General features: G+C 42.8%; 1 protein-coding gene across 1 annotated transcript; it reads left to right on the top strand.

Moving 5' to 3' along the window:
- The first annotated feature begins 535 nt into the window (after nucleotides 1-535).
- On the top strand, nucleotides 536-9,603 carry LOC126204206 (trypsin alpha-3-like). The gene is made up of 2 exons (XM_049938605.1): nucleotides 536-742; nucleotides 9,205-9,603. Exons 1-2 carry the CDS (start codon nucleotides 536-538, stop codon nucleotides 9,601-9,603), a joined length of 606 nt encoding a protein of 201 aa, XP_049794562.1.
- The last annotated feature ends 712 nt before the right edge of the window (nucleotides 9,604-10,315 follow it).

Raw genomic sequence — 10,315 nt, forward strand, 5'->3', positions numbered from 1 at the left:
GTGTAGATAATTAAGTGCCTCTTACTTATAATGGCTTTGACTATGAAGTAATCGATTTAGCTGGCCTAATTATATACTTTCTTTATAAATATTAACGATAAAAGTCGTGGACTGGAAGCAAATTCCCATTACCTTGTTACTAGTATGAATCAAGCACAACGTAGTACCATGTAGTGCTCATTTTCCTGGTCGCCAACTAGATGTTGAAAAAATTTATATTTGCACTGGAACCTCGAGCAAATAAAGTACATTAGGCAACTCTCCCAGATAGCTCCATCATCTATATTCGTATCAAGATCAAATAGATAAAAGTTTCACCACTCATACTGTACGTGATTTAATAGTAAAACCAGACTAATGAGAACACACTCTCATCATATGACCGAAGTAACTGTTTTGGCTGTTATCCGGATCATCATATCTGAGGCGATAGAAGTGATTTAACAAATATGCAGGGTAATGATCCCCCAAATGAGATACGAAGGTCGTCGTCCTCTTCTACGTCTGCAATTTGAATGGTATATAAAGGGCGAGGATGGAAGCTGTGGCAGTCACAGCTTCCACAATGCAGCGGGTGGCCATCTTCCTAGTGTGCCTGCTGAGCTCTGCTCTGGCTCTGCCCACTCCGGCCAGGCTGTGGAGCAAGGGTAACGGCCCCATCATTGGAGGATCCTCTGCCAACATAGCCAACTACCAGTGGCAACTGTCTTTCCAGTACGGCGGTGGAGCATCCAGTACATCTGTGGAGCATCCATCATCAATGCCAACTGGGCGCTGACGGCTTCTCACTGAGTGGATAGCCTCAGCGTCTCTCTGAGCAGTTTCCGAGCCGGCTCCCCGACCTACGGAAGCGGTGATTTCGTCAGAAGCGCCACCTCTGGCTACATACACGCATCGTACAACGACCAGATTGTAGACTACGGTGTTGCTGTTGTTCAGGTTTGTGATATTTGCCTAAAATCGATTTGACATAACTTCTCAACATTAACTAGATCACCTGGATGACGAATTTGATTAGGCCTCTCTTCTTTGCTAACACACAGGTGCATATTCAGGAAAGATTTTCTTCTATCATGGATGTTGCATAATGCCGCCGCGTCTCTTACAATTTTTTTTTCTCCTCTTACAGTTCTTCTGTTTTTGGCTCCCATACAAAATCGTTTTCCTACTAAAGCACGTCATTTGCCCATTTTCAAACTGTGGGTAGCACGTAGGTTCCCCAGAACTACTGCCCACAAGACCAGTTGGAGGGAAAGGGTCCAGTTGGTGGGATACAGTAGAAAGTTAGAGCATTTTAGAGGCCTGCTCTTGATCACCACGAGTTTTTCGCAGCTATTCCACTTCTGCTTGTTGGTTGGTGGCGATGAATATTTTGTTCTATCGCTAGGAGGGGAACAGTGAATATCAGATGCGAATGACAAATTAGTCACCATATTCCCTCATTACCCACGCGTTCTAGAAGAAAGGATTTCAGCTTTCCATACGGTGGAATTGAGTAAAAGGAAGAAATTGTTTCCATGTAAACATCACGGTTTAATGTCTGGTCCCACTTTCACCAGTACGATGTGGTGCTCATTTTCCTAGTCGCCAACTAGACGTTCAAAACAATTTAGTTTTATTTTTTGCACTGGAACCTCATGAAAATAACGCACATTAGGCACGTGGTCTGTATACGTAGTTACGGAAACTGATGGAATCAAAGGCAGACCGACTACACATTGAGCTCATCGCAATCTTTGGAGGCGTATCAATTTTATTTTGTAGTATCATTTACAAAAGTTGTTTCTCAACACACTGCAGACAACAGTCAACAACCACTCTTCATCAGTAGATGAACCCAAATAGTGAACATCAAAGGCAGTAGGATAATAAGAAATAAGAAAACAAAATTATCCGAAACCTATTGTGGTCGCTGGAATTTTTAAATGAACTTATTCGGTACTATACAATATGAAGAGATGGTGAGAAAGAGATTTTTCTAGTAAACTAAAATACAGAAATTATGGGAGGATTACCTGATTTGCACTGGATAAAGAAAAAAATCGGAAGATTGCAGGAGAAGATATAAAGGTTGGTTGGTTGGTTTGGGGTTGGAGACCAGACAGCGTGGTCATCGGTCTCATCGGATTAGGGAAGGATGGGGAAGGAAGTCGGCCGTGCCCTTTCAGAGGAAACATCCCGGCATTTGCCTGGAGTGATTTAGGGAAATCACGGAAAACCTAAATCAGGATGGCCGGACGCGGGATTGAACCGTCGTCCTCCCGAATGCGAGTCGAGTGTCTAACCACTCCGCCACCTCGCTCGGTAAGATATAAAGAATGGCAGATTAGGGTCTAGTACTATCTGAAGTTTAGATAAAGGGAGACATACTAGGATCAAAGATGGATTAGGCACGACAAATATGGAAGCTGAAGGTCAAGAGTCGTCAGTAAAGAATGCGCACTGAAACAAGAATAGTGGGGAGACAGGCAGATTTGCGGATAGCATGACTCTTTGCTCTGCATAACAAATATATTCTTATTCCAAGATCCTACACAAATTTTGAGAGCTGTATGGATGTGAAAATCGCTTTGTTTTTGATGTCGTTGTCAAAATGTTCCCCTTAATCTGCCAATGCAATAAGAGCGTTATTAGGGATTTTGACAAACTGCCTATTGGCTTCTGTCTCGGGTTCTTCGGCCGACGTTCATCTAATGATTTTTCTGACGTTTCGCCAGCACGAGTGGCTGGCATTGTCAAAGCTTCACCCTCCATTGCCGGTGGTGAACTGGAGCCGAGCTCGCGGGCGCAGACTATATGTACCTGGCGCGCCAGTGTCCGAGGGCTTCTCCGCGGTCATTTCCGGTGCGGTTCTCCTCTTGCTACCTGCGACGGTCGTTCGCTGCAGTACGGGAAGCCAGGATCCGTTTACCTTAAGGCTTTCCTCTTTCTTGTTCAAACTGTTCGCGTGTTTTTGTATTTCTACAGCTTGTCTGAAAAAGCGCGTGTGATACTGCTTCTCTACAGCCAGAACTTCCGTGTCGGCGAATTTTATTACGTGGTCGGTCTCATTCAGTGCGTGGTCTGCCACGGCCGATTTCTCCACCCGCCCCAACCTGCAATGTCGCTTATGCTCTTTGATCCTGGTGTTGATGGATCGTCCAGTCATTCCGACATAAACTTTTCCGCATGTGCATGGTATACGGTATATTCCCGACATTGCAAGTGGGTCTCTTTTCTCCTTCGCCGATCTAAGACACTCTTTGATCTTCCTTGTCGGTTTGAAAATCGTCTTTACGCCATGTTTGCGCAATATACGGCCGATTCTAAAAAATGGGTCAAATGGCTCTGAGCACTATGGGACTCAACATCTTAGGTCATAAGTCCCCTAGAACTTAGAACTACTTAAACCTAACTAACCTAAGGACATCACACACACCCATGCCCGAGGCAGGATTCGAACCTGCGACCGTAGCGGCCGATTCTGTCCGTCACTCTGGGAATGTATGGCAGAAAGGCTGTACCCGACATTTCTTTTTCTGGTTCCTTACTTCGCCGAGTGTTTGGTTCTGTTACACTTCTAATATAATTTGTGGAGTACCCATTGCTCCTCAGGACAGTTTCCAGGTGTTGCATTTCTCGTTTGAGGTGTTGCGGCTCACATATTCGTCGTGCTCTCGTTACGAGCGTACTAATCATGCCTCTTTTCTGGCTCGGGTGGTGGTTTGACAGTTTGTGCAGGTATCGGTCCGTGTGTGTCGGTTTTCGATACACGCTGTGTCCCAGGTTTTCGCCGTCCCTTGTGACCAGCACACCTAGAAATGGCAGTTTCTTGTCCTTTTCTACTTCCATGGCAAACATGGCGTAAAGACGATTTTCAAACCGACAAGGAAGATCAAAGAGTGTCTTAGATCGGCGAAGGAGGAAAGAGACCCACTTGCAATGTCGGGAATATACCGTATACCATGCACATGCGGAAAAGTTTATGTCGGAATGACTGGACGATCCATCTACACCAGGATCAAAGAGCATAAGCGACATTGCAAGTTGGGGCAGGTGGAGAAATCGGCCGTGGCAGACCACGCACTGAATGAGACCGACCACGTAATAAAATTCGCCGACACGGAAGTTCTGGCTGTAGAGAAGCAGTATCACACGCGCTTTTTCAGACAAGCTGTAGAAATACAAAAACACGCGAACAGTTTGAACAAGAAAGAGGAAAGCCTTAAGGTAAACGGATCCTGGCTTCCCGTACTGCAGCGAACGACCGTCGCAGGTAGCAAGAGAACCGCACCGGAAATGACCGCGGAGAAGCCCTCGGACACTGGCGCGCCAGGTACATATAGTCTGCGCCCGCGAGCTCGGCTCCAGTTTACCACCGGCAATGGAGGGTGAAGCTTTGACTCGTGCTGGCGAAACGTCAGAAAAATCATTACATGAACGTCGGCCGAAGAACCCGAGACAGAAGCCAATAGGCAGTTTGTCAAGAAGTGGCCACGAAAGCCTTAACAATTTTGTAATAGGGATTTTGTTCAAGATTCAGAAGAAGACTATATACTAGGAAAAGAAAGGGAGAGACGGGAAGATTTCATTCAGATTACATCACGAACAGGCAGAGATTCCGAAATCAGTTATAGACTCTAAGGCATAGACAGGAGCAGACGCTCAGATTACAGATTAGTCATCTTGAAAGGTTGGCCGAACCTTAAGAGACCGGTCAGGAAGAAACCATTGCGCAACTACGTGGGATACGGAAGTACTAAGGATTGAAGAGATATTCTTGAAGTTGTGTGAGGCAATAGATACTGAGATAACGAATAGCTCAGTGTAATCATAGAAATTGGAAAGCAGATAAAGGTATAAGAAAGGTACGGCAGCTACCAAGAAACTACCGGTAACCGAAAAAATATTTTGTCTGATCGAGGGAAAAAGGATGTACAAAAATGTTCAGAAAAAATTAGAACACATAAATACAAGTGGCTTAGGTAATAAATAAACAGCAAGTGTAGAGAAGGTAAAGGGAAATCGATGAATTAAAAACATAAGAAATCGAAATAGAAATGATTGACCGATGGTCTGACTCAGCATATTGAAAAGTCAAAGCAACCTTCGAGGAAATTAAAAGCATGGATTTTAAAGTTAAGAGTGGAGTTGGAATACCACTGTTAGATCCACAGGAAAGAGTGACACGTTGAAAGAGTAGACTGAAAGCCTGTGTTAGGAGGAGAACTTGTCTAACTACTTGATAGGAAAAGAAACGAAAACTGACGGAGAAGAGAGAGGGATCCAGCATTAGAGTCATTATTTGAGAGAGCTTTGTACGACTGAAGATCAAATAAGGCAGAACGGATAGATAACATTCCATCGGAATTTCTAGAATGACTGGGCGAGAACGGATAGATAACATTCCATCGGAATCGGCGAGGAAAGGAATGTGTAGTAATCACTGACAACATGATGGGACATCAAGGAATAGCTTTCATAATACTAGAGGGAGTCCTGTAGGGGGTGAAAGTTGTAGAAAACGACTGAGGATGGAATATACGCAAGAAATAACTGACGACGTGGGCTGCAATTGCTACTCTGAGATGAAGAGGTTGGCATACAGGAGAGGAATCCGTGGGGGGCTGCATCAAATCATTCAGAAGGTTGATAATATCCCGTCTGAACGGTCACTTGATGCACCAGCCGTGGATCCGCTTCAATTTCCTGCAGTCTTCCTGCTTAGAGCCATTTGCTTCACCTGCTAATTGCCTCGTCGACCTACCTACGTCGTCCATTGTGTCATTTATGTGCACTGTAAACAGTAACGGTCCTCTTACTTAATTTTAGGTGCCCAGAGATCACATGTACATCCAACGATTTTACTCCATTACAAACGACGTGTCGTGTGCTGTCTGCAGGAAGCACAACAATGCAGTTACACTTGTGGTTCGACAACTGGTAAGGGCGTTTTTAGTTGATTAACAACAATGTGACGTTGTACCGGATACCTTCGAGAAGTCAGGGAAAACAGCATCTTACCACATTTTCCTTCACTTGTCCTATCACCGCGAGCTGAGTTCCCTCCGATCTCTGTCTGCTATATCCACGCTGTTGTCAGACAAGACTTTCTCATTCTCCTAAAACGTCATAATGCTTGAGCATAAAACATCTTCCACAATCCTGCCCAAGACAGACCTCAGTGATATCGGTCCAGAACTGTGTGCATGTTCATGCCGTACATTTACGTATCTTCCGTTAATCGCACTGTGTAGGATAAACTACTGCTAGGAGGGAAGCATGTCACTTTGCATAATCTCTAAAGAAACTCTCGGATATCCCATGACGTCCACATACCACTACGCTATTGAATGGTATTAATTGATTTACAATTCCGCAATTACTTCTCTCATTATTTGTCATTTCTGTGTTCGTGAGTTTATTGAATGAACTTCCGCCATGAATCTATTCCGGAAGACCAGTATTTCGGCCTTTTCTCTGTCATCTTTCGTATTGGTGGCAATATTGGTACTGATTGACTGACTTTACACAAAGCGGAATTTCTTATCATTTTTAACCATATCTGCCGGCTAAATTTTAATTTCGAATTCATTGAATGCTTCCGGAATTTCTCTCCTTGTACACATTTTACGTTCGTTCAGCTTAGGACTGCTAACCAGTGTTTTAATTCATTAAAATATGTGGTAAAGCGCTCAATATATCGTTAAAAAACGACCACAATACGCGGTGTGATATTCTTGTCGTGGCCGCATTACTTGGCGTATGATTCATGTTATGTACACAGGGTGTCCCTCGCGTAATGGTCAATATTCAAGAATACGACCCTAACGATAATTCGAAGCATAAAAGTCTACTGAGCACGGCATCTAAAATTCATGTCCTATGAGCTATGAGCACTTTTTCATCTTCGATACTCTCAGGCCTATCTCTTCTACCACAAGTTTACAGCTCGTTGCTCATGATGACCCTAGTAACAGCAACGTGTTTTCCGTAACACGAACTACCAAGGGGAGGTACTTTATGCACACTACTAAAATAAAAATAAAAACAAATTTCGTCAACTATTTTGAGCTTTTATGAAGAAGATACCTTTTAAATAGGTAGAGATGTACAAGTAGTGTCCAGAACCTGAAAATATCCTTTAGCACACTGTTAGCAATAATAAAGTTATACATCGTAGGGAGAGGTCATTTATGACAACCATAAATATTAAAAAAAAATAGAAATTTCATTAACTGTCGTTGACTTCTATTCATAACATAGTATTTAAAGATATATAGATGTGTAAGAAGAGTCCTGAACACGAAAATATGAAGATGACATTTGTTACAAAAAGTCACATTCACTGCTGAAATTTAAATTTTTGGGTTAAGTTCGATCAAAAATAGTAAATAATTATGGATTGCAGTGTAAGAAACAATTAAAAACAATAAATACTTTTCAAGTGTTTCAAAATATAAGGTACATGACTGGATATCAATATTTTCGGCTCCCGGGCCACCCTTGGTATTGCGAGAGTTAAGGTATGCATTTTATAGGCCAAGTTCACTAGACCTTTTTGCAGCGATTGATTGTTCCTGTCATGTCCTATCCTACTGAATTACATGAGAAGACGAGAGTTATAGAAGGGTACAAGGAATGCTCATTTTTAGAAGGGAAAGTATAAAGGGATTTAAGAGAGATGGAGAACCATAAAGCAAGATTCGTTTCCTATGGGTCAAAATTTCTACTAATGATGATATCTGGGAGACTTCACACATGACTGGAAAAAATACTCAGAGACACTGCATAGATTTAAAAGACGGAAAGGTACAAGAGATGTAATTTGACTTACAGGTGGGAGCTAGACTGAAAGAAGAAGAGAAGTTCATACTGTTTCCACTGATTTCATGAAAGTCTTTGAGAGACTACAGTGGAATAAATTGGTGAAAATTCTAAGAAAGAAAGGAGTCGACTGGACGGATAGAAGACCGATTAACAAACTATGCATACAACATAAAACAGTAGTACTGATTTTGATTGAGATGACAGGTGAAAGCACAATTCGAAGGAGACAGGGGGAAGGCTGCTGTCCCTCCACAGTACTGTTTCACAAATACATGGCACCCATTACACAGAAATTTTTGAAACGAATAAAAAGGAGTTTGGAATATTGGTGGGAAGAAAGAATGTATTCAGTCTGAGGGCGATGCGGTGTTATTGGCAGACAGCGAAAGCACTAAGATTGGAATATTAAAAGAATTGAGTAAGACATGCAGGAAATCGGGATGAGGATTAATAAGAAAGAGACAAAATGCATGGTGATAAGCGCAGGAAAAATAAGAACTATAGAATTATTACAGGAAAATATAGAATAAATTAGTGCTGGGAAGCATAATAACGGAAGGCATAAGATGTAATAGTAAAGTGAAAACGCATATAGCAAATTGCCGTGGAGGCATTAAATAAAAACAGCAGGCGTCTATGCGGGTATATGGACAGGTACCTGAGGAAGGGATTAGCAATGTGTTTTGTATGCAACGTGGCATCATACGGAGCTGAGACATGGACATTGAGGAAGGAGGAAGTTAGAAGGACAGAAGCATTTCAGATGTGGACTGGAGGAAAATGGAAGGGGAGAAATGAGTAGACAAAGTGAGAAATAAGGTGTTGAGAAGGATGAATGAAAATAGAGAAATTGCATAGGCTATAACGAAGAAGAAACACAATTGTCTTGGACGTTTCTGGGAAGAGACTCCTTACCGATGCATAATATCGAATGAACAGTGAATGGAAAAAGAAGTGTAGGTCGCAGAAGATTCCAGATGGCGGATAGGCCTAGTACAAGAGTAGAATACAATTTTGAGAAAATGAAGTATGTAGTAAATTACTGGACTGCATGGAGAGCTCATTTAAAGACCTTCCCTAGGCGTAAACACTGACGATGATGGTGACATAACCCTCTAAGTTGACCATTCATCCTGGGACTCCTTGTAAATTCTGAAGAGGGACAACTTCTTTCTTTGTGAAACAGCTAACGAACGTATGTTATTTGTATCCTGAATTACTTTTGTGTTAAAGCAGCGAATAATTCTTCCTCCTCTGTCGTCAAACTCCATTTCCAGTCTTCTGATCACACTGAAATGATGTTTCAAAACACTCACGTTCGTTTTCCAGGTCATAGATCACAGAAGGCACTGCGTTCCATGTAGCGTATGTGCATTGGTTGTTTCTGATTTTCAGGTGTCTGGATCTCTACTGGGTACTAGCGCACGAGTAGTGACCCTCGCCAGTGACAACTATGACCCACCAGGTGGCCTCGCCGTGACGGTGACTGGCTGGGGAGCCACGTACACCGATGGACTGTCCATCAGTAGTATGCTCAATGTGAACATCAGCATATTGGACCGCAACACGTGCAGGAACACCTTCGCCAACATCAACACTGTGACCGACCGCATGGTGTGCGCCGGCCAGGCCGGAAAGAGCGTCTGCAACGGTGACTCTGGTGGTCCCCTGGTCAGCGGAAGCACCCAGGTGGGCATCATCTCCTGGGGCAGTTCCAGCTGCGAGGCCACCCCCGGTGTCTTCGCCAACGTCGGCAACCTGCGTTCCTGGATCCGATCTGCATCTGGCGTCTAAGGACTCTGGGCTGTCTACTGTCCTGGGTTCCATCACTGGTATATGTAACGCAAACAAACTGTCTGCTGCAACTAATTGCCCTTTTAAATAAAGAATCTGATCAATGTAAACGTTTCGTCGTTTATATAAATTTTTTTTCTCGTTCCATAGAAAGTACTGCAGGCTCGAGGCAACACACTGAAGATGAGGCAGGAATTACAGAAGGCGAATAACCTTCACTCTGTAGGGTTGTAAGTGCCTCTGTGGTAAGCCTCTTTATATAGACATCAAAAAAGAGACAGGAAATAAATTAATGTTTCTGAAAGTTTAAGGTGCTCAATTATTGTTTATTTTGTGTTATTTGACAATGGATTACGGGTATTAACGCCAAAAAGGAGCCAAGTTTTTTCAGTTTACCGCATGCGTATGTATGTATTTACGAAAGTTCCTGACAGGCTGAAAAGACCCATCCATCAGAGCGACAATCTTGACATATGTGAACGGTGGTCTTACCATATGGTGCATGTAGGCATGCCTCATGGCCTACGTCGTATCTCCTATTTGTCAGTATGTCAAATTAAATAAGCGTGATATAGATAAAAGTAAAAATCAGATAAGGAGGACAAACAGGTTGCATCAAATAAACAAATAACCGTAGTAAAATGATCAAAAAATCTGGCAGGCAAACTACCTTGTCATATGCCGAGTCATGATAATTTATTTGAATAGTTTA

Source organism: Schistocerca nitens, chromosome 9 (assembly GCF_023898315.1).
Source record: "Schistocerca nitens isolate TAMUIC-IGC-003100 chromosome 9, iqSchNite1.1, whole genome shotgun sequence".
In the NCBI taxonomy this organism is placed as follows: Eukaryota; Metazoa; Arthropoda; class Insecta; order Orthoptera; family Acrididae; genus Schistocerca; species Schistocerca nitens.

Bases quoted from the DNA above. Each gene is read 5' to 3' on its own strand.
- LOC126204206 (XM_049938605.1), top strand. From the start codon at position 536: ATGGAAGCTGTGGCAGTCACAGCTTCCACAATGCAGCGGGTGGCCATC. The intron at 743-9,204 runs GTGGAGCATCCA...TCTGATTTTCAG, and splicing joins GTGGAGCATCCAGTACATCT to GTGTCTGGATCTCTACTGGG.